Below are 25,886 nucleotides of genomic sequence, written 5' to 3'. Positions count from 1 at the left end.
CCAACAGAAGAAGAACTTGTTTTTTAGGAGTTGATACAGCAAACTCAATAAAATATTGGAACAACTTGACAAATATATCTGACTGCATGAATGCAAACTTGTCCCTGGTGCTTAATTTATCAAATATTTTTTACTTTTTGGAACTTTAGAAAAAATTAGAAATAGAGAAATATATCTTCCAGCTGCAGATATTCAGAAATCTGCAGTAACTGTCTCACTACGTTCTCCAGGTGACAGACCACCATCTTGTTTGCGTCCTTTTGTTGCTATGACCTTTATAGTTGTTTTTAGTTAAACTGATATGCTAGTTTTATCAACATTGTATATATTTTCTACTTAATATTTGTTACCATAGAATAATGATTTTAATAATTTGAAAAAATCATCTACAACCTGTTGATAAAAACCATAAACCTAGCAGCTAAAGTATGATGTGCTTTGCGGTAGGAGAAAGTATGCCTCTCCAGAAAACCTGCAGGCTTGTCATTGCCAAGATCTGCTGTACAAGTTTTCAAGTCAGTAACGGTATAACGGTGATATTAGTAGATTAAAAATCAATGAATCCAAGAGAACAATAGAAAAAAATTTAGACTAAAAAATACAGTGCTACAATTTTAAAAGTGTATGTTACAAAATGAAAAACCATGAAAAGTCAAAAAAGGCCTAATGTAAATCGGCAGGCACTGTGGTTTACTTATAATTCTTTGATAAATGTAATAAGCAAACTAAACTAGAGAAACATCTCATATGTTTAGATAAATACCACTTTTAATTAAACAGTAATGATACAGAAAAACTTTTTTAATAAAACAAAAAAATTAGGTAAGTTTTATGTGTTGAGTTAATATTTTGTAAAGAATTTCTGAAGCCTTCATACACTGGTAATAAATAGTTTTCTTCCTTATGAATCTGTAGCCTTGAAAAGTTCTGAAATTAAAATATAAAAATGGTACATTTTTTTTTTTTTTTTTTTTTGGTGCAACATAAATTTTGTATGACACTAGTAGTATGATACTGTTGTGAACAAAATCAAACTAAGTAATATTGAATTGGGACTGGTACTTCATGCAAACCTCACAGAAAATACGTTAATACTTGACTATGTTGAAAGTGCATAAAAATGTTAGGGCAAAAGTCAACATTACTTAGTTTAATTTGTTTAATGTACTAGTTTTAAACAGTATTATACTACGAGTGTCATACAAAATTTATGATGTACAAAAAAAAAGAAAACTTTACCATTTTTATACTTTAATTTCAGAACTTTCAAGGTTACATATTCATAAGAAAAAAAATGCACATTACCAGTGTATGAAGGCTTCAGGAATTCCTTACAAAATATCAAATTAACACATCAAACTAACCTTATATTTTTGTTTTATTACAATATATTTTTAAAGCGACATCATAACTTTTCAGGAAAATACCATGTTGTAAATGTTTATTTCAAAAAACTTAAATACTCATACTAGAAAGTACTGGATAGAAACAAAGTCTGTACAACATAAGTACAGTGATCTACACCTGTTTCACTAAATTTCTATTTGAAGTTTCTCATGAAGATGTTTTGAGTAAGATGAATGTGTGCAAAAGTTCATTCGTAGTAATACTTCATAAATTTACCTAACGAAATAAATTTTCCTAAAAAATGCATTTTGAGGATTTTTATCTATACTGCTTTTTTTTTCTTTCTTTTATTTAACTACTTGTACTTACAATAATCAGCAGTTTTTTCTTCAAGCTAATTACATGAATTAAATGACTAAATGACATCCCATGTCATATACTTAATATTTATGACTTCAAAACACAGAGTTTCGTTTTAAATTATAAAAAAAACAAAAGCTCAGAAATCTCGAACCATTGAGCTGTATACCTGCTTCTGCAATCGCATAAAAAATAACTTACTTCTTTTAAAACAAGCTACCGTCGCAAAATTCGAACTACGCGTGCAACCTCAAACAATCTTATAAAATGCTCATCTTACAACATCAATTCGCAGTGGTACATCCAAGAATGTGAGTACTCAATCATTTCAATATTTTTTACTGCTCAGGTCCACAAGAAACATCATACACAATTTCAACAGCAACTTGTACCTAATGTAAACTCCGAGAGATCAGCAGTTTTAACCATTAATTACTGTGAAATTATTGCACCACGACTGTGCTTCTGTCAGTCAAGAGTAATTGGGTTAAGCTCTAATTGGTCGTTTGGATCCCCAACTTGACGCGGCCTCCTTAAACACAAGAGTATAAAAACTCCTTGCACTTAACAATATTCGCCTTTTCTCTTTCATCAAGTGCTCCAAAGTAACTGTAAAGGTTGGAGAGTGAGTTCTGTTGCATCTTTTAAGCGGATGTAAGACTTAGTTTGGTGATTAAGCTACGTGTTAAAAGCGTGCATTTCAAGGAAATGTAAGACTTAGTTCAGTGACTAAGCTGTGTGAGAAAAGCTCAAGCAAACCAGGCCACTGTAAACGCACCTAAAAAGTGAATCAAGGAGGAACAAGAAAGAAAGGACCGTCGACTTGGGTTCCAACGTTAAAAACAGAGCCCAATTATTGTCATCGCCACGAGTGCTCTCGAGTAAGATTAGGAACATCGTTGCGGTCAACCTTGTAAGATCTTGCGACTGCGTGCGCGCAAGCAGCGGTTAACCAACGATCATAGAAGTAAGTTAAGTCAAGAAAACTATAAATTGTATGAGATTGTAAATGCGAATCCGAAATTGTATTATATATACTATTTGTGAAATTGACTATTTCTGGGTTTTCTAAATTTATTAAATCATTAAATAAGACATAACTTAGTTGTTGATTAAATTAATTTTCTTAATTCAATTCTTTCTTTATAAAAGTTCGGACGTAACAACTATTTCCAACAAAGTTTTTAGATAAAATACTTAGTAATTATGCGCATTACAAATTCCAAGTATGGTATTTATTTAACTAGCTTTTACCATTATCTTTTATGTGTATTTATAGAATCTAAACAGTCTAAATTTTAGTTGTCCAATAACTAAGTAATTCTCACAATAAATAATTATTTAATATGTAAATACGTACGAAATTCGTATATGCAATGTACAACTTAAGTAACTTTAAAATTTGTTTTAATTAGATGATTTCTTATTTTACTGCTAGTTGAAAAGCTGATTAATAATGTATGATTATTAACTACCCAAATCGCTGAATTAAATGAGACTTAGGTTTACTCCTTGTTGTTCAGAGCACTCCAGGATACAATTAGAGTTTTCTGTTTTATCGATCAGATTATGTTGATACTATTACAGCTATGTCACACGATTTATTATAAGCAGTTGTTTTATTGAACAATACGTATATCAGTAAATTTCATGATTGCATCTTTGATTTATGGCACACTGTTAAAAAGAATTAAAAATATGGTTATGTTTTAATTATTTGTCATCTCATTTTCCTCCTTGAGCTCCAAATTATGTCACCGAATGGGGGCTTGATTAATTATAAGAAACGGTAAAGTTAATTGGCAATACTTTTTTTTTTAAATAAAATAATTTGTTTAAAAAATTTGGTTACCTAACTAGATAGTTAAAATGATATAATTATGAAAAAAGAAAATTTCAATTTTCTTTGGATTATCCGTTATTTATTACCTATAATTTAAATTTATTGAGCGCGCGGTGGCTCAGTCGGCTAGGTCATGGATTGACACACTGGAGACCGTGGTTCGATTCCTGGCCAGTGCGACTATTTCGGGCAAGTACCTCTGTGATTTTTCACATGTGTTTTTTCACCACGCAATGCTCCTCGAGGAGGGCTTAGGCGACCTCCTCGTAGCAAAATTGCCTAATTCCTCCTTCACCCCTTCTATGATGGGAGGCCTCCCATCCCTTATCCCTTCCTTCTCCCAAGTGCTAAGTGCCCATAGTAGTGCCCTTATTAAAAGGAGCCGAACGTAGAGCACTATAATTTAAAAAAAAAAAATTTATATTTACTGCAAAAATCAAACTCTTTCTGCAGTTAATGCGTGTTAACCAACTACGAAGGTTCGTAGAAATGGTACAAATAATAACTTAATACTGTTACTTAAAAATTGTTTACTTTATAATATAAGACGTTCAATGACAGTTGGTTACTAATTAAAATAACGTCCAATGGCGGTACTGCCAAATTTTGTGTTTATTAAAACAAAACGACGTCTCGGCCGTTTGGACAATGTCCCGGCCCTTATCAGGTACAAAAATCTATGAGTAATAAAAAAATTCTTCACCTTACAAATTTTGATAAATACAATAAACGCAAATTAAGTAAAATGTATAATATACGTCTGACTCTTACGAAGGGCATGTAAAATCGTATTGTAGTCAGAGTTTCAAGTTTCGTTGCTTTTATACCCTGCAAATACACAAATTACATAGTATACGCACATAATACAGTCAAATAAGAATCGCAAGCAGTTCCTTGTGAGACATACGCAAGCAGATCGTACCCTCTTAATACCATAAATGAAATGGACCCTCAAATCATGTACATAAAGTTAGTCATACGGTAATGGTAAGATTAGTTTATACTTATTATTATTTCTATTGCAATTGTCAATTATGTTCACGTTTTTTAAGGTATTTATTCTTAATAATGTCGTTTACCACATACCGTGTGCGAATTGCAACTGCTGTTATGTTGGTCAAACATCGAGAGCTGTAAAATTAAGAATGGCAGAACATAAAAGAGGCACAGAGAAAAAAAGGATACATCAGTACTATCACAACAGAGCATTGAATTTACACACAACTTCAATTTTAATAAAATAAAAATTTTAGACACAGAACAAAATTATAAAAAGTGCCTGTTTTCTGAAATGTCAAATATACGTTATTTCAGTAATAATATTAATGCACATGAAGATACAGAAAAATTAAAAAATTGTTACAAGTCTCTCGTTAAGTCTATTTTGAAAGGAGGCTGAAACTTTGACTACATTACGATTTTACATTCCCTTGCTAAGAGTCAGAGGTATATTATACACTTTACTTAATTTGCGTTTATTGTATTTATCAAAATTTGTATGTTCAAGAATTTGTTTATTACTCATAGATTTTTGTACCTGATGAGGGCCAGGACATTGTCCAAACGGCCGAAACGTCTTTTTGTTTTTTTAAAAATACAAAATATGACAGTACCACCATTGGACGTTATTTTAATTTTTTAATTTATTTCTGATTATTGATTTATTTGTTACGAAATTTTACTTGAGATACTGAAATTAAGGTGTTTAAGTTTTAGGTGCACAAAATTCGAGGTTAGGATTGTTACGTTGGCGCGACGTACTATTTGAGTTTCAGCTTTCGCTTAATAACTCGGGACGCACGCTGGGCACGTAAATGGGACACGGAGCTAAAGGTGTAGTTCTAACTAACGACACGATATTTGCAAAGGGGCTATGACTGTTTCAACACAACTTGAAGCGACTATTATGAAAGGAATATCCCGATGCACTTAACTTGCGCGTGGTGCGCCTAAAGTTAGTCGATTTTATCCGGAGCGGCGTACCGAAGGGTATCTCGTCCGCGATCTAGATGATACCGGCACCGTTACGGTAAAAAGTCTCGTTTCTAGAAGTTAAGTGGGGGTAAACGGTAATTTCACTCGCGATCTGACTCGGATGTGCTAATACGGTCGCGAGTACTGATTTTCGCTTTAATTCTATTAGTTTTTGCTCCGATGGTACCACTACCGTGGCGGGTAGTAGTGTGCACGTAAAACAAGTTAACGATTTTCAAGGAGCCATGGGTACCAATACCGTGGTGGATATTGGTGCGCGCGTAAACAACTTTAATCATTCTCGAGGATCCTCGGGTACCAATACCATGGTGAATATTGGTGCGCTCGTAAACAACTTAGTTATTGACTCGGCCGAAAAAGATTAATAACGGAAAAGATGGAATACTAAAAATTTTGTATTATAACTTTCACACTCACTTTTATTTAAATATAACTGAAGTACAGAGTGAACCAGTACGAGCCGAGGTGAGTAAAGTATTTTTTTTTATTACGTGCACGTGGAGGACTGAGTGATAGTAGAGGCGGATTTTAACTATTCAGTCGACCGTTCGAGGGTGAACAACAAAAATTAACGGGCTTTTCCGGGGCCTCCAGGCCTTTTTATAAGGAGTAGTGGACCTCGGTCACGCGCTGGTTCGTTAACAACGCAGGAGAGCTTGCCAGGAGAAAATCTTGCAAAAGTGATGGTAACCGAAAATCCAATTGGCTAGAACTGCTCTAGTTTAGCCACTCAGAAATTGAGACTTTCCACATCCGGTTCACTCTCCTTTTTGTGCTAAGAAAAGGGAAGGAGATTTACTTGCTCATGACCTTCCTTTCCCTTTTACATACGAAGTTGACAGAATTTTAATATGATTTAACCTTAACATTACGATGGAGTGTTATTAATATTTACTAATGCTAAACACCGGTCGTTTGTTCAACTAAACTCGTTGCAAAAAGAGCGGTGAAAATTGCTTAACAATTCGATTGATGCTGGGGTGAATGAACGATTGGTGATTTATTAATTATTACTACTACTTGAACGCTAAAACGGTGGCTACTGCTGTAATAACTTATACATATAATATTAGTGGTGGTAGTTATAATCATAATAATAATGATAATAGTAATAATAATAGTTATAATATTAATTGTAATACTGATAATAGAATAGCAGTTGTTAGAATAATTATTAGAATAATAGTGCTTTGCCGGTCGAGAGTTAACATAATTTGCTTTACCGGTAGTTTGTATGTTTACCATGTTGCAGAAATAATACGGAATTTTGGTAGAATTTTAGTCAACATTTTTTTCTGTTGCTAGCCGTTGGAGAGGGAGTGTACTAGAATTCAATATAATTCTATCTTCAAGCAAGTAGACTCTAGCATAATACTCCTGGAGCTTCACTTGAAGCTTGCCTTGTACTGTTACGTCGCTCTAAGAGCCGTAGCGATCTGCGTAATAGGCAGTGAGTAATAATTCACCAAGTGCGTGATGTGACCTTTCCAGGAATTCGTTGGACTGCGGGCGAAAGGCTGTAAACTCTACCTTTTAAATTTTGAAGCGTTTGGCGACCATTTGCATCAGATTACTCAGGAAATTCCTCCCCTGATCCGTAAGAATGACCTTAGGTGCTCCAAAAGTGCAGATAAAACGTTTCACAAAGGCATCGGCGATTGTTGCTGAAGTGGCATCTTTTAACGGTACTGCTAGGCAAAACTTTAAAAGTTGGTCTTGCATTGTCAGTATGTATTCGTTTCCGTTCTTGGTTTTAGGTAAAAGGCCAGCAATGTCCAGAGCTACTTTATCAAATACATTACCAGTAGTCGTTGGAGAGGGAGTCGTCTCGTCGTACCCTAGGGAATCAGAAACTCTGTTACCCCTATTGGAGGCAGGCGTACGGACTTTCTCTCCGAGTCAAAGAAAGCTTCCACTTCCGGGTTACTTTCCGTTTTCCTTTCCATTTGGGAAAAAGTGTTAACAATCAACTAGATTACAAATTAGACTATTGCAACTAACGTTTTCGCTTATTTATATGTATTAATTCTCAGCTATCCTAATGTTTAACTTTATGTTAATCTAAAATTATATTTGCATTTAATTTTTCAGTTTAACTATTCCCAGTTAAACTTTTGTATCTGCGATTGTCAAAAATATTTTTTTTTGTACTTCCGGTCAGCATAGACCAGCGTGCATGTACATAAATCATCATTGTACTGCAGGTATCAGTAACTTGCAGGTGATTCATCTCTTTTCAGATGCACGTTGGTCTTTGAACAAGAACCTTTAAAATAACATTCCTAGGGAATGTGCAGGGAAAAAGAATTTGTTTGTAATTTTAGTCTACCGACATTACAGATAATAGGACATTGATGTATTCAAGATATTGAAAGTTTTATGCATCATTTAAAATTTGTTGCTAAGTAAGTATCCTACTCTAACCATGCCACATCTTGTCTGGTAATTACTGGCTGTTTAATGGCTGTGGATACACACACATACGTATACACGACATTGATTTGCCACTTGCATTTCATTATTGGTATTATAGATTATTCATGGGACGATTTTAGATTTTACTATGTAAGAGTCATTTATCCTAATAAGAGTAAATTGAACCGAAATACATAAGGCATACCGGCAAAAATACATATTTAAAAATTCAAGTATGCAAATCTGAAGTAAATAGTAACGTGGTCGACGAGGCATTGTCTGTTTTCTCAGACTTACCTCGTCGCGTTCCCGTGCCACTTGATAAGTCACATGCTGAAGTTGTCCATAAAGAAGGACACGTGATTCTTGAGGCTGGGCGCATTAATGACTTATATTTTCTATAGAATTAAACATGTGTGAAATGCAAAAAAATTACCTTTACGTTTTTGCAATATTCCAAGAGATGATAATAATACTCATTGATAATATGCCTATAGTACAAACACGTATAAATCCTTTTTTCTCTCATTTTTGTACTAAAATACCAATTGTATGTGGTTGGCTCACAGTGCACGCATTTTTATTTATAAGTCTACCTATTGGATGAATGATGACTTTTATAAAAAGATCGAGAACGACCGACTACGAAGACTTGTCCATCCAATCATTGAAGATTCAAAGTTTTTTAAAATGAGGATGATTAAAATAATTTATAGGTTTTGACAATCCCTTATAAAACGCATTTTGCTATCTATTTTTCAACTAATTTAAACAACAATAAACAATATGTAAAAACAATATACATAGTTTTGGATGAAAATTAAAAAAAACCAAACTATCTATTTAATTCTCGATTTGTTTGTTACTTAAAACGTAATCTTAATGTACAAGACTTACGAGGTAGAGAACGAAATGTGCTGGATGGAATCCAGAAGAGCGAAGACGATTGAAATGGTGCTGGCTAAATGAGTATGAACATTAAAAAACTTTAAAAAGGCTAACAGTGCTTAAACGCTCCAAATTTTATTCAACGAGCCAAGAGCGGGTAGCATTGGCTTCTCGAGAGTTTCCTGTTCGATTGGCTGACAAGGGCGAGAGAGAGCCTGGCAGCTCTCACAGTCAACGTTAGACCATCTAAAAACAAAAAGAAATTGAAGTGCAGAGACACTTACACCATTACAATCATATTTTTCGGGCAGCACTACCAATTGTGGCAGGCAAACTTGTGGGAAATTCAAATTAGCTATATGCCGCAAGACGCAAAAATCCATTTAACTTAAAATAATTTCATACATAATGAATTAATAAAAAACCTCAAGGTTTTTAACCCAATAACCCAACGCTATTTGACCTATTAACCCGGGGTGCTAACTGGTCCTTTTATAATTTAATACAGCTTCAAGTGATAAAAAAGTGCCAATCACCAGGCGACCCGAGGCTCTAAAAAATCACTTTATAATCTAATAAAGCCTTGAATAATAACAAAGGTACTAATAACCAGCCAACCCGGGGTGCTAGCTGGTTGCTTAATTTATTAATGAAGCATTGAAAATTAGCACAAGCGCCAATCACCACGTATCCTGGGGCGCTTGTAGGTTGCTTTAATAATTAATAAAAAGCATTAAATAATAACACAAGCGCCAATCACCCGGTATCACAGGGTACTTGCTAGCCTCTTTATAAATCAGTTAAGATCTACGTAACAGCTAAAGCAGATGGCTACGTGGTAAATAGCGTTCGTATGTTCTACTGCTGCTTCATTATTTAATAAAATAGGATGTAAGCGCCCTAGGTTGTCTGATGATTTGCAGTTTTATTATTATTTAATGTTTTTTATTAATCAATGAAGCGATTAGGAAGCGCCCCAAATTATGTAGTGATTGGCGCTTGTGTTATTATTTAATGCGTTATTAATTAATAAAGTGACCAGTAAGCGCCCTGGGTTGCTTCGTGATTGGCGCTTTTGTAATTATTCAAAGCCTTATCAAATTATAAAGTAGATAGTAAGCGCCTTGGGTCACCGGGTGATTGGCGCTTTTGTTATTATTTAAAGCTTGATTAAATAACAAAGTGACTCGTAAGCACCCCGGATTATTTGGTGATTGGTGCTTGTGTTACTCTTAAATGCTTTATTAAATAATAAAGCGACCAATAAGCGCCCTGGGTTATGTGTTGATTTGCGCTTGTATTACTATTTAATGCTTTATTAAATTATAAAGTGACCAGTAAGCGCCCTGGGTCGCCGGGCGATTGGCAGTGTTGTTATTATTTAAAGCTTTATTTAATTATTATGTGGGTGGTAAGCGCCTTGAGTTGCCTGCTGATTAGCGCTTTTGTTATTATCTAAAGCTTCATTTAATTATAAACCGACCAGGAAGTGCCCTATGTTATGGGGCGATTGGTGCTTGTGTTACTATTAAATGCTATTAAATTATAAAGCTACCAGTAAACGCCCCGGGTTGTGTGTTGATTAGCGCGTGTGTTACTATTAAATGCTTCATTAAATTATAAAACGTCCAGTTAGCGCCCTGGATTATCTGGTGATTAACGTTTTTGTTATGATTTAATGCTTATTCAAAGTATAAAGCGATTAGTAAGCGCCCTGGTTTGTCTGGCGATTGGTGCTTTTGTTATTTTTTAATGCTTTACTAAATAAAAAAGCATTTATTAAACGCCCCAAGTTACTGGGTTAAATAGCGTAGGGTTATTAGACTAAATAGCTTGGGGTTTATTTATTAATTTATTATGTATGAAATTCTGTCGAGTTATATGGATTTTTGCGTCTTGCGGCATGTAACCAATTTGAATTTCCCACATGGTTGCCTGCCAGAATTAGCGGCGCTAGTTTTGGGTCAAAATTAAAGGGGTTTTCTTATATTCTATACGACGAAGTGTAAGTGTAAGTGTCTCCATCAAACAATTAGTGCCGCTGTCAATACCCCGCTTTCTGGCGGAGAGCTCACTCCGCTATTGATTAAACACCATCCGTTTACTCTTACAGGTATCTAATGTATGTTAATACTTGATTTATTAAATACTATTTACTTACAAAGCAGGTTTACTACCTTATCCGTATTTTGAATGATGCAAGTCTTAAATACCACAGCTCAGTAAATTGAAGATTTCATCAATACGAAACCGTTTATTTATCTCGATCTGTTTGAAGCTTGCATATAATTTTTTTTTGTGAACATTAATTACTCATACTTGTTATTATTTTTAACATTTATTAATTTATAATTTGTAAAAATAAATATTTTGGATGAGAGACTCTAAAATAAAGCAAAAATATTTCTCACAAAATTTTTTTGCAAAGTATACAGTAAAAATTAACTGATTGCTTTAAGTTATCACGGACGCCATCGATAAGGTCTTCGCAACTCATTTGTGTTAGGTGTATAACTGTAGGTGTAAGATTTTTTAAGGCGTGTTATAATAGGCATCACTATGCTATGAGGATACTTTTTAAGATCAAGTCTTTATGACCCTTTCTTTCTACTAGTACGCTTTATGCAGCGCATCAAATAACTATTGGTATTTAAAATGTTTTAGCGCGTGCGTTAGACATATTAGTCCAGAATTTTTTTTGTTCTCATGTATTTGGAATGAGTTGTAAACTTGCGTTACGCTATCAACCTCAAGTGCTAATGTTGAATTTACAAAATTGGCTGAATCATTCTCATGCCCGTAATTTATCTTAAAATATTTAGATTTATTGTGATATCTTCTTCAAACCACTCGATCCCGCACACTTCTAGCGTATGGTGATTATTACATTTTTTACGTCGTAAAGTAAATCATTGAATGTGCGAAGAGATTTACTTATCCATGTGTCTAATGACATATCCTTGTACGAATACCACTACAACTTCTTTGAGAATAAAATGTCAGAATCGTAAAAATCTTGAATGTGTATCATAGAATCGATGATGGTTAACCATGAAATCTTTATTTCTTCTCTTGCAATTTTTACTTATAGAACAAGGTTTTTTGTTAGTAGAGAACCGTTTTGTTGTAAATTTTTTGAGCCAAGAAAATAAAGATTTGTTCCTCTTCTTCTCGTCCTTCTTATTGAGAAACAGGGTCTTTTATTCTATGCAGTCCTTTTCCTTCTTACTACTTTTCCACATTGTGATATACTAAGCAAAAACTGGAATGTAATATATATATATATATATATATATATATATATATATATATATATATATATATATAGTATTTTAGATTTCACGTATACCCATTTGTCCGGCTTTTGATGGTCCTATACCCCTGAAATTCATCATGCTTGTTCCTTTTTATCTAATTACCTAGTTTGGGAATATAGCGTGTGGGCTCCTTGCAAAGTTTCTACGGAACGACTCGGTCATCCATCCTTCTGCTGGGTACTAGTTATTGAAGCGATCGTCTTAAGGAGGTTTGGGAGAACAGTTCAAAATGTCGAATCATGCCAAAAAAACGTATGCGTTATTTGAGCATATCAGGATTGCACACGAATTTTTTTAGATTTTTTACCAGGGGAAGTTTTTGAGAAAATAATTGTTAAATATTGACAGTTTAACACGGTCTCTTATGAGAGAACAAGGCTAAGTTGCCTTTAAATTAAAAATTAGGGCACATTATAAATATGTTAGGTTAAAAAAACGTTTTTATATATACTTTAGTACAAAAGGAAGATGCTCAACAAAAAAAATCACAATTTGCCAGATATTTAAAAAAAATACAATCAATTACAGTCGTACAGTTTGAAGTTTGTAGAGTGCAAGATGAGGTGCACAGTAAAGGGGCACATCTGCGCGAGCAGGGAGACTCTTCGTTCCTCAATTCTCTAAATGGTACTCCCAAACCTCCTTAAATACACCCCAGCTATTGTCAAATGTAATCAAAGGATCCGTTTTACACTAAATCATTTAACTTGCTGTTCAAATTTTTCTAAAACCCAAAGTGAATTTACTGATGAACTGGCCAAGTGTAGGCTTCTCCCGAAAAAGGACCCGACATGAATAAGTGATTTTTCGGCATTCAAGGTATTTATTTCATCGAATAAGCCCAAGGAAAAGTATTGAAATTTTTTGGTGGGATTCAAACTCTTACTTAAAGGTAGCAACACACTCTTAGTAATTTTAGTCTAGTATCATAGGTACCAAGAATTTATTACATACAACTGTGGGCATGTATACTATAATTTTTTACCTTCTTTCACAAAGTGCAAGTTATTTTTATTGACTTTAAAGTAAAAACAAAAAATGTTTAATTATAAAATATAAAATTTGGATTCATATCAGTTTGACTAGCATGATGCTTTTCTCTACGTTCAATATATGTGCATTAAAATAATGCTGACTATATATCCTGGCTTAAAACTTTTTAAGGCTTTTAATAAATTTTTGTGATACTTATGTCACAGATTACATATTTTAAAGATGGTACAGAACACAGAGTTGTCACAGAGGTGACGTTAAGCTTAATTATTGTCGTAAAAATGTAACTGCGAAGATGATTTAATTAAAGGTATGCAGGTGTAAATAAATTAAATTAAATCCTAAAAATTTTCTAGCCAGGAATCTAATTACAAAGTATCAGTATTACCAAACATCACTGCACTGCATCTTCAGTTTATCCAGGATTATATAGTAATTTATATCGAAGTACTCTATTTTTTAGAAGAAGCCTAAAAATATATCCTCTGTCCACTTCATACGAGAAAGACTCAGTTATTGATTCCTGAAGCTCATCAAGCTTAGCTAGCAGACCTAAGTTTCTTTCCCTTTCCCATTTAATTGTTAACTACTTAATTCTTCTGTCAAATAATAATTATGACAAAGATTATTTTTGTATTTAATGATAGAAAACTATGCAAAAGCCTTTAAGTTTGACATACGGGCTGTAAAGTTTAGCCCCAAAGATTATTCTCATGCACTGGCCTCTGCTTCGTATGTTGACTCTAGTTTCTTTAGGACAATGATCAAAGAGGCGAGTTTTTGGGGCGATGATTTCGTCATGTCAGGCAGCGACTGCGGACATGTATTCGTCTGGGAGCGCAACTCTGCACGGCTGTGTATGTTGCTCGAGGCGGATCAACATGTGGTTAATTGCGTGCAGCCTCATCCATTTCTACCGCTGCTTGCTACCTCGGGTATCGATTACGATGTCAAAATCTGGGCACCTATCAACGAAACTACACACTTTGACGAGACATTTGCAGAAGATGTAAGTTCTTTCTTCCGACTTTAACGTTACATAAACTTATCATTTAATTAATTTCCTTAACTGCGTGTTTATTGTTCTACAACATAGTTTTGATGTAAATACAATAGTTTAGTTGAAAAGAAAAAAGCGTTTTCTAACTTAAAATGATCGTAATTTTATTGAGTAAATAACCAAACTCCAGTAAGTCTTATATCGATGTAAACTGAGTATCTACAAAAAAAAACTTTTTCTGTGTAGAAAAAATCTCTTTAAGTTATATGTCATAATGTAGAAAATACTCACATTAAAAAAAAAAGAACTTTCAAAAAGTTTTTTGTACTGATAAAACTGATGAAAAATTACAATTAACATATTAGCATAAAATGCTTTAATGTTATATAAATGAAAAAAAATGGAAGTTTCTAATGTCTTAATTTTTGCTTTTTCAATGTCTAATAACAATTTAAAAGTATAATAAAGTTTTATAATAATAATAATTTGATGGTCCCCAATGTTACTTTACTTCTATTGTTATTTTTTATGATAGGCAGAGCGATAAAAATAGGACGTATAAAGATAAACAAAAGGTTCTATAACAAGTTATTGATTACATAATAACTGTTACATGATGGTTATTTTTAAGTAATGTATATTATGAAAAAAACTTACTATCACTTGTATGATTTTGACTTGGCTGTTTAAATTTAATGTTAGTTTTATCGATTATACAATTATGATGTTTTTATTGGAATCAGCAGAAACTTACATCTAACTATAAGTAATTATAAAAAAGTTAGTTTTTTTGTATATGAGGCGTTTTACGTCAACTGTCCTAGCGCCACCCGCGAGCAACAAATCGTGCTCTCTTTAACTTGCGATTACGGTATTATGACAACGTTAAAAAAATAAATAAATATACAGAATCAACGTGATTTTTCCTCAGTCTGCTGAAGGTGCAATCAGTTTTTTAAAACTATGATGATATAACATAAAAAAAACACAAAACTTGTTGTATTTGGAAACCCTATTTTTAATACCTTTCTAATCATGGCCAATCAAGAGAAAATTTTGAATGTCGGTGTATTATATTAAACAACAAAGTTGGGCACGATGCCTCGGTGCACAGTGTATCCAGCTCAAAAAAGCTGTCCAAAAATAGAAAAAAAGCGTTTCTAGTAACGGTTTTTTGTTGTTGGGTTGGCTTTAGTATACTTGTAAATGTTATAAAATACTCATAAATTCGTTGATTTATATTTACGTGCTCCACAGTAGTAGTAACAGTTTTACCTTTGTTTGAGCAGTGTTGATAGTGCTACCATGTTACTGAACGACTTGTGTGTTTAAAGTTGTGCATAAATTGTAATTTTAAAATAATTTTAATTGGATGCAACGGAAAAAGTTTGTTAAGGTAAGTCAAATGAGATGAAAAGTGTATTAAATCATATTTTTACAGAGGTGCAGAAAATTAGTGGAATGACAATTATTTTTAGTTTTATTATTTGAAATCGTTCGATTATGCTACATCATTAATGAAAAAAATTTATGGTTCTGCATTTTTCTACCATAAAACTAATTAAGAATTGTCCATTGACGTATTTTAAATGATTTGAAAAAAAAGCAACGCCAACTTGTACTTTTTTTAACCGTAGAAAAAAAAAGTTCTTACTTGATTGCAATAGTTTTTTGACGGTAAAAAATAAAGAACTTTAATTCTGTATTTTACACTAATTTTGTAAAAATCTTACCTTATAATATAAGAAACTAAAAGTGGGATACAAATGAGCTTACAACATTCACACACGTGCGCACACACACACGCACGCACGTACACACACACACGCATATATATATATATATATATATCTATGCTCCCAAGTTCCATTAGGCACAAATATAGTGATAAAACTAAAAAGCTTACAACCCTAAGTAGTCGAAAAACTATGACGTGACAGGTAAATAAGCATGGTGGGGAATTTAAACTTCTTTAATTAAAAACATTGATAAAAAAAATTAAGTGTTAAGATGATATAATATTTATAAAGACTAGTGGATGAATATTTCAGTAACAAAGATAGCTTAGATAATATTTTTATGTGAAATTGACAATAATAAATTCAGTATTAGACAGCTTTAGCGGTATTCTAACTAACAATAATTTTAAAACGATTAGCTTAATAAATAACACAGGACCACAAAAAATTAGTCAGGGTGCTTCTAACGCACCTAGCTCACTCTATGTTTTTCTGGTCGCTAAAACCAAATTCGGTGTCAGAATCACCCCAGCGCATCGAGATTTCATTATATCTAACCTCAAAACCTTAAGAAATCGAATAATGTTAGTTTTTCGACGAAATTCTGTAAATTTATGCAACTTATGGCCCTTCTAACCAAAAATAATAAGCCAAAAAGCCTTAATACACAAGCCAAAAATACAGAAATCGTTTTTGAAACCATCAAAACTCAGACAATCTGACCACAAACCTCCAAAAATCCAGTGACTTAAGTTTTTTTACGAAATATTAGAAACTTTTGCCCTTATTGGTACTATAACCAAGAACCACAAGCACAGTAGCTGTAGAAAAATGCAGAGTAAGCTAAATTTGATAAAAGCACCCTCACTTTTTTGTGATCCTGTGTAATGAATAAAAGAACTCAATTAAAGAACAAATAGTAAAAGAACCAAATTATTAAATAAATGTAAGGATACAAAGTTAAATAATTTATTCTTTTTCGGAGGTAGTATTTTATGAAATGGATTGACCACGTGTCCCACGAAAGTACCGAAAGAAGGGAGATTAAGGATTCATTTAAAGAAAATCTTAATGTCATTGTATTAGGTAGATATTCATAAATTGAGAAATCGATGGAAAGTGTTTGTGATGAGACTTCTGGGAATACTATGTACAAAAAATTCAGTGATAGTAGTGCATTATATGAAAGTATCTTTTAAATTGATTGTTCCATAACAACTTCTATAAGTATATTCTATAGGTATATAAACTACTCAACTGCGAAAAACTGGTTCTCTTTAGTCCATTAATGTTTGGAGTGGTTGAAGTATCTGGCGCGCTTAGAATTGAAGCATGAGTAATGGTTCAAAGGGTCGGGTTGTTTTCTTAATTTTTTAATGTTTATCGTCTTGGTAACATAGAAGCATATATGATTTGTAGGGAGTACGAGATCTTTTCTTAAATGTTTAGTCTTTCTCGTTCGATGTTTTAGGATAGAGTAAACATGGAACCTTTTTTCGAAATTTTACCTTTTCTTGTTTAAACAATGGTGAATTGGGACAAGAAATTTAGAAGAATTAAGATTTTACATCTTTTTGGTGAAACTGAGATTCGTTTCCAGGTCTGTGACGGTCATTTTTAGATCCTTAACTAAGAAAAAATAGCACATATGCTAAGCTGTTTGATAAAGCTTTGAGCATTCGTACAAAACATCCATTCGTAAGTTTGATGTAGAGGATAACTATTTATGATAGCTTCTGCTAGCATTTAGAAAAATAAAAATAAAAAACATGATTGTATGAAACCAGCACTTGCTGTCCTAAAGTTAGTTAATTTATCCCAGGTTCACTTTCTTGCCAAATTGGCTAGCTTCCTGAAAGATTCTACGTTTAATAGTTAAGATATGAAGTTTTTTTGTGACGGCATACTTAGCCATGCATATCGAAACATTGTGCGGTCTCCCTACTTTTCCAGGTCGCTGGCTGCATAAATACCGCTAGTTAGGCCAGTCTGTATATTTCAAGTCTCATGTTGAGTCCCATGATTCCAGATGCACTATTCAAAGACGTGTAAAAAATTAGAACTTTTTTTGTAAAATTCAACACACTAAAATGAAACAACAAATATTGTGGAGGCTGACCGACAATGAAATCCTAAGTTGGCGAAAAACTGTTTTTTTTTTTTTAATAAAAAAAGAAATGGTTTATTCAGAAAAATAAAATACAACAACTTTAGAAATATTGATTACGGATCGATCTAGCCTAGTTCGACTTCAAAATATTGAGATGTTAATTTAAATATTTTAACAAAATTTAGTGAAAGTTTAGTTTTTGCTTAAAAAAAACGTTTTTAAACATTTTAAAAATATTGTAAAGTTTTAGAAGAAACCGATTTTTATAAGAAATGACGATTTTTTTAAATCTAAATTACTCACACACCCTTAGGTCTTTCCAATCTATCTAGGGCTTAAAATTTTGTCAAAACGTTGCTCTAACATTTGTATTGCGCACTTTTTAAATTAACCGGTAATATGCGGAAAATTGGTTCAAAAATCGATTTTTTTTTGTCAATCAAGAACACTCCGGTCAGATTTGAATATATTTAAGTAGAATACTTGTACTTTTTATAAAATAATATATTGCACCTGCATCGCATTAAATAAGTGAAAATAATAATTTTCGATTTTAACCGTATAAAAACTACTTACTATCCTTAAAAGCTCATACCTATATAAATGTACAAAAATGACGTTGCGTAGAGCAGCTATAACGTAGTTGTCAAATGGCTAACGTAAATAAACCTTTTTTTATATAAGTTTTTATATTTTAAGGTAATATTGAAGTCCTTAGGGAGTAAAAAGAATGAAATAGCAGTCAAAGAATACATGGTATGAAACCGTAAGATACACATTTTTTATACTTGAGAAATTATTTATTAGAAATCGATAGGTTTTATGTAAATACAATAAAATGACGCAGGTAAATAATTAGTAAACAATATTCAGTATACAAAAATAAAAAATTTATTTTATAATATCGTTTCATGCATACGTAATGTTTTACAGCTTGTAACAAAAATCATTTAATTCTTATTTTTTTAATAGATCGCTTATCCTATTTTTTACCACCGCTGTAGTTGCTATTTTCAGCGATTGGTAATATGTATGCTACACGGCCGATATTATTATTATTATTATAAACATTATCGAAGGCTGATTCTTCAACATCGGTCTCATTGATAATCACTTTATCAATATCATCAAGAACATTTGTGACAATCGCAATTTATTTCCTATTAGCGCAAATTTCATTATCACATGTGACGTTCACGTTTAAACATTTTGAACTATGCTTTTTGCAGCTTTTCTATAAATATAACGTCCTTTGGGTATCCGTCAAATACAAAAACAGACCTTTGAGCAAAATGATGTAAAGCGTAGTTTATATACAAATTCGTAACTTCTACTGTAGTCTTATTTAATGCTCTCATAATTTTATGAAGGAGAAATCCTCTATTGACAAAATGAAAATAATTTTTACTGTTAATCACCATTTTCATATTTTTTAAGTTCTCGCAAAATACCAATTTCTGAGTTTATCTCATTCTTCGTTCATCAAAGAAGGAGAGAGGTACGGAAGCAAGTTCGTACTTAAAGTACTTTTGCATGTCATTTATGTTTTAACGTTTGAGGAGATTCTTTGAAAACTAATAAGGGTATTTTTGGAACTTTTGTATCACATTCCTTAATGGATGAGTAGTTTTATTCCAAATATGATGGCATCGTAACGGTTTGTTCAATAATTACCTGTTATTTCTGAGTAAATAATTGCAATGTGAGCTGTATTGGATAACGGATCGTAAGTTAAATAAAGTTTATCTTTAAAAAATGAGTTCATAGAACGTACCTTTATCTCATTACTTTAAATACAACATGCAAACATAGAACTAATAGTATATGTTGAATTAATGATTTAAGCATTACAATCTATGTGTATTCCACCGAATACCCATGAGAAAAAAGCAGACGAACAAAGCAGTACAAACTGGAGTTGCCGAAGATTCCATAATTTCTCTCCTTCCCACTATACACTCAGTGCAAACGTTCGAGTGCCGCAGCATTAAACTCAACTTACAGTAGTATTTTAGAATGTTAGTAGTAAAGTAACTGTTAGCAGTATGGGATTAGGCGGGTGACTTGGCGAATAAAACATACTCCAAATATCGAATTGAACTAAAAACGTTTATTTATACTATCTTAAGGTTTGACTATCTTTACACTTTACTATCTTGAGTACAATGGATAAACGAACAGAAAAGGTAGGCTAAAACGTAAAAGAAAAGCGAAGACAGAGAATGCGTGTAAATACAGACTGGCTGACTGCGCGAGAGTGAACAAAAACCGAAGTTACTTGACGCTGAAGTGCAGCGTCACAGCGTCTCGTCTTGCTGTTGCGCATGCGTAATAATTCAGTTACGAGCGCCAACAATACATCTAACACTTCCTCCCGTTCGTATCTGAATTTATTAAAAAATGAAAGAAAAGGATATATTTTAACGTAAACACTAAATATAAATTTGTTTTTGATCAGCCAATGATGCGGAGCACGTGGGCTTCTGGATTACTCATTGTGGTTGATTCCGACGAGCTAAAACATACACAGAAAATACATTAATCAGCATGTCTACCATCATTGTCTATCTATTATTAATTTACTCGTTTTACTATCTTAAATCAAAATTTAATTATCATGCATTTTACGCTAATTAACATTCAAAATTTCTTTCGTTAGTCTTTCATGCAGTTCAAATAGCAGGGGTTTTGTAAAGATATCTGCTAGTTGTTCCTTGGATGGAATCCATTTAACAATTATTTTTCCTCTGGATACACATTCTTTAACGTAGTGAGCCTTTATCTCGGTCATGTGTCTCAGCCTTTTGCCACCATCTATCTTAGCACTTGCTCCGGCAGCTTTGTTGTCACACCATAAATCCGCGGGCAACAAGGTGCGAGACAATATAATACTTATAGAGTGTTCCAATCCAATCAATTCTTGACTTGCGTCGCACATTGCCACATATTCTGCTTCGCAGGTTGAAATAGCAACATAATTCTGCTTTCTTGTTTTTCAAGCAACTGTATCCCCATACAGCCTTAGGAGATGTCCGCCTGTTGTTATTGAGTCTTTACAGTCTGCCAAACTCGCATCTGAATAGGCTTCTAATCCATCTTTACGGCCTCTGTAAGTTAATCCTAGAGTCCTTGTGTGTTTTAAATATCGAAATACTCGTTTGACCATTTTCCAATCATCTTCACTTGGGCTGATTTGATGTCTACTCAGTACATTCACCGAGTATGAAATGTCTGGTCTAATTGTGTTGGCTAAATACAGCAGACTACCGACTGCTTCTCTGTACGGCACATTTACTCTCGTTATCGTTGTGCTTAACTCTCCAGCATCTTCAGAATCTTCTCTATCTTTTCTTTGTCGATTCAAAACTTGATTTGTCACCATTGGTGTTCTTTGGGGTTTTGACTCGTTAAATCCAAATTTCTCTAACATTTTATCTATGTATGGTGTTTGTGTCAGTGAAATTGTGTGGAGTTTTCTATCTCTTTCCACTTTGATGCCTAGAAATGTGCCAACCTCGCCAAGATCTGACATCTCAAACTCAGATTGTAGACCCGTCTTAATTTCATTCATTTTGCCTGCACAATTGCTGGCTATCATTATATCATCCACGTATAGGATTAGGACTAGAAAGTTATCGGCTTCTCTCCATGTGTATAGACAGGGCTCGCTCGTATGTGACCGTAGTCCTAATTTAGATGCAGTCTCGCGAAACCGCTCATTCCATCTTTTTGAGCTGATCTTAAGTCCATAAAGTGCTTTCTCCAATTTACAAACCTAAGCTTTCTTGAGACTATCACCATCAAGCAGGCCTTCAGGAATTTCCATATATATCTCTTCTTTGATAGATCCATTTAAGAAAGCTGTCTTGACATCAAGTTGGCAAGTCTCCAGATTGTATCTATTTATTATTGATATTACTGATCTTACCAGGGCCAAACCAGACACCGGGGCATAAGTTTCTTGCAGATCGTACTTGTTCCTATCTTTGAAACCACGAATCACCAACCTTGCTTTGAACTTCGTGTTTCCATCTTTATCTATCTTTTTCTTCAAGACCCACCTAGAGTCGATGATGTTGGGCTTGCCACCTTCAGCGTTCACGGTTGGTCTTTCTACAAGTTCCCACACTTGGTTTTTCCGCATTGATTCCAGTTCTTCATTAATTGCTCTGAGCCATTTATCGCGATCCAGAGATGCGACAGCTTCTTTGTAGTTTGCGGGATCTTTGTTCAGTCCAGCAATCAGGGCATGTGACATTTCATCTTCGACTTCTGCGATTAAACAGTCAACATTGCCCTTCGATTGGAGCAATTTATTCAACTTGTTTGTGTCGATGGCTCCTGCAAAACTGGTATCATTTATTCTAGCGAGTTGCTTAGGGCTTTCTCGATCAAGATCTTCAACTTTCTTGGGCCGACCGCGCTTTCTCTTGACTATCGGTTCTCCCTCCGTTTCCAATGACTCTTTAGGGCTAGCCTTATCAAACTTAACGAACCATTCATCTTGTTTAATATCTGTCTTGTGGTTTCCCCAGTTTGCTATTTTGTCCTTTCCCCAGATATCTCTGAACACCAGTCTTTCTTGGAATTTTACGTCTCGACTCTCATAAATTTTTCCATCTTCAGGTCTTAAGAAAGAATAGCCAGTGGGAGTATAACCAATCAGCACGACTCGTATCCCTTGTGGACCGAATTTGGTTCCAGTATTCCTTTGTATCTTGATAAAAGCGACGCAGCCAAATCTTCTGATTTGGGTTATGTCTATCTTCAGATTGGGCGCAAACTTTCCTAAAGGGGCTATCATATCGTTAGACCTGTGAGGTGTCCGATTGTAGGCATATACTGCACTACCCAGGGCTAAGTCCCACATGTTCTCCCTGAGCCCGGAGTCGTACATGTAGGCTCGCACCTTGTTTTGCAAGGTACGATTAACTCGTTCCGAAACTCCATTATGCTGAGGAGTGTCTGGACAGGCCAACTGAAGTTCTGCTCCCAACCTCTGGAGAACTTCTACCGTTTGGCCTCCTGTAAACTCCGTGCCTTGATCGGTTCGAAGATAGCATATCTTTGCATCAAAACCTAACCGGTTTCGTGCGCTTGTCACAAAATTGTCCAAACAACGTCCTGCTTCTCATTTTGTCTTCACTGGGTATGCCATAGTCAATCTTGAGTAGTCGTCCGTGTAGACGATTATAAATTTATATCCTTTAGGGTAAGTAGCTGGGCTAATCGGTCCCATTGTATCAGCATGAACTATCTCAAGTGGTTTGGTTGCCCTATCTCTTTTATTACTGAAAGGCAATCTCTTGATTTTAGCGACTTGGCACACCTCGCATGTTGTAATGAAGCTGTCGAAGATGGCCTTACTCAAATCTTTATTGTCCGGATATTTTCTTTGTAGTGCCTTGAGATATTCTGCTGAGGCATGTCCGAATCTTACATGCCAGAGCATGGCTCTGTTATTTCTCTCAAATGTTCTGTACTTTTCTGTAAACGGGCTTTGAGCTTCTGGAATCTCACCAATCACAAGATCATCACAATTGTTGATTTTTCTATCTTTAATTGTTTTCTTAAACTCACTTTGATGAGAGCTGTGTGGACCAGCTCTTCCTGATTCATTACTTGAGATTCCAGGGCAGCTCCTATCATTAGTGCTGACTTGCTGAACCTTCTCAGTCTTTGCTTTCAGGGGATTTTCTACCATTAAGCAGTCTATAATTTCTTTGCACTTCTCATTATTACTTGTGTTCTGGCCATCTTGCAGTAGTTCTACTATCCAGTAAGAGCTCTTGTAGACACCAGAAATTATAGTTTCATTGGAACGCGGATCAAATATATCTAGCTTTGTGTTATCAAGGTATATACTCATGCCCCTTTCAGCAAAACGGCGAAGCGACAGCAAGTTTCCAGCTAGTGCCTTAGCGCATACAACTCTATCTAGGATTATCTTGTTTTGGTTATTTTTACCCGAAACGCACCCTTCTCCCTCCGCTCTCAAGTCCGCGGAGGAATCTTTGTTCGCGCATTTAATCAATTTATTTTTACATCCATTAAAATTTTTGAAATAGAGTTTAGAATTAGCAAAATTTTCTGTGGCGCCTGAATCTGCTACGAACTCAATTTTCTTGCAACCGCTATCTCGTGTTTCCTCCGCGCGCGTAGAGAGCAAAGTTTTGGGGTTAACAACAAACAAACCACTGCATGCATTAGACCTAAGTATTTCTACATTATTATTACCTTCTTCGCCTTGTTTCTTGTTATCGACCTTGGCTTTCTTGTTGTTATGATTTGTGTGCTGTTTTTCATGCTTCCGTTTATTACTATCTTTAAAATTATTCTTATTGTTACCACCACCAGTATTGCGTTTAAAATCCCAATCGTTACTTTTGTTAGTATTACCTCTGCACCTCCCTATGTGCTCTCGTAGGTTCTGTACAAACCGTTGGCAGGTGTAGCACCGCCTAAGGTTCTGCCCTTTTTTCGGGCAGTCCCTTGCGTAGTGCCCGTTGTCGTTGCACTCGTAGCACAGAGTGCTGGTGGTGGCCACGTTAGCAGCAGCTACGGTGGCTGGTCGAGAGCCTGCCCCACCTCGGCTTGGCCCAGCACCGGTCCCGGTCCCACCTCGACTCGGCCCTGCATTCGCCCCACCTCGGCTTGCTCCACTCATTGTTGGTCGTGGAAGTGATGCTTCTGATTCCTGTTTCAGGATATATTGTCTTAAGTACTTAAAGGACAAGCCATCCTCGCTTTCAAACAGCCTGTTAAAATTGGCTATTTTTACATCCGGTACTCCATCGATAATTGCATGATAAAAACTATCTCTTTTCTCATCTTCAGGGAAAATGTTAGTTTTACTAATTAATTCAAAATCTCTTACCAATCCATCAAAAAATTCACAAAATTTAGTAGCACTTTGCTTTTTGGGGTCGAATCTAATGGAATGTATTTTGTTACGTATTTGATATGCGCTCATCTTTATGTCACCCCTTTTTATATCTTTAATTTTTTGTATCATTGTTGATGGATCAGTATTGTGATATACTTTGTTTTGGTAATCTAGGGGCAACCTACCTAGTATTACGTTTAGGGCCTGTTCTTTATCTTCTTCCATTTTTTCTTGAGTAATGTTCATAGTTGCTTCCAGTTTTGAATCAATTGTGTGGAGCAATTTTTTACTTTTGAGTTCTGACTGCAATTGTTTTAAGAATAATTCTAGTTTTGTTGCATTAGTGAGGGAATAATTAAAACACCCTAGGCTATCTTTATTAATGACTTCTATCTTTAGACTATCATTAGGTGCAGCGCGTTGAAACGTCAGCGAATTATCAATGGAGCCGGAGTTTAAATTAATTAATTGTTTACTTAATTTAGGTCCTGGAGTAGATGTAGTAAATTTATTTACCTCTTGTATTCGACTCCTGGCCAGTTCTCGCTCAAGAGCCTCCACCTTTCTTTGTTGAGTGGCTAGACGCTGCTCAAACTCAGCTCGAATTGCCTCTTGAGCCCTCCTATTTTCCTCTCTTTCCTTTTCCAGGGCCTTTTTATGTTGTGAAGCAACAACCTCAAACCTCATCGACATCCAGGAGCTTTGCTGATGCCTCTCTTGTTGTATCAGTTTCCTAATCTCCTCGATGTCTTTCTTTGAGGCTTCTGTAATTTCTTTTCGTGAGTATATAATTTCTTTAGGTTCGATGTTTTGACCTGTTCTTTTCATTAGTTCTTTCTTAAGTTCATAATTTGCATGTGCCATTTCTTTATGTAAGCTGTCTAGCTCTTTCTTTCGGTAATCTTTCCTATGTTGCAGGTCTTTAAATTGGCTATCAATTAAATCTAAATTTTTGCTTTTCAAATCTTTAACCTCGTTAGGAGTTGAATTATC

General features: G+C 34.4%; 1 protein-coding gene across 7 annotated transcripts in view; it reads left to right on the top strand.

The window, feature by feature from the left end:
* LOC106638943 (DDB1- and CUL4-associated factor 6) overlaps nt 1-25,886 on the top strand; it is a 302,245-nt gene that overhangs the window by 142,696 nt on the left and 133,663 nt on the right. For 5 of the 7 annotated variants that reach the window (XM_089596260.1, XM_089596261.1, XM_014352340.2 and 2 more), the window contains one exon: nt 13,906-14,167. The exons of 1 other annotated variant lie outside the window; for it this stretch is intronic. In XM_089596260.1, coding sequence (XP_089452386.1) covers nt 13,906-14,167 — 262 coding nt within the window. The remainder of the gene's footprint in view (nt 1-13,905; nt 14,168-25,886) is intronic. One more of the 7 variants, XM_089596262.1, reaches the window with a different exon arrangement.

This window comes from Copidosoma floridanum, unplaced genomic scaffold (assembly GCF_036245765.1).
Source record: "Copidosoma floridanum isolate Cflo_tuat_1 unplaced genomic scaffold, Cflo_Japanese_pri ptg000030l, whole genome shotgun sequence".
Taxonomy (NCBI): domain Eukaryota; kingdom Metazoa; phylum Arthropoda; class Insecta; order Hymenoptera; family Encyrtidae; genus Copidosoma; species Copidosoma floridanum.
The sequence above is the reverse complement of the archived record's forward strand: the minus strand, read 5'-3'. Positions and strand labels throughout refer to the sequence as shown.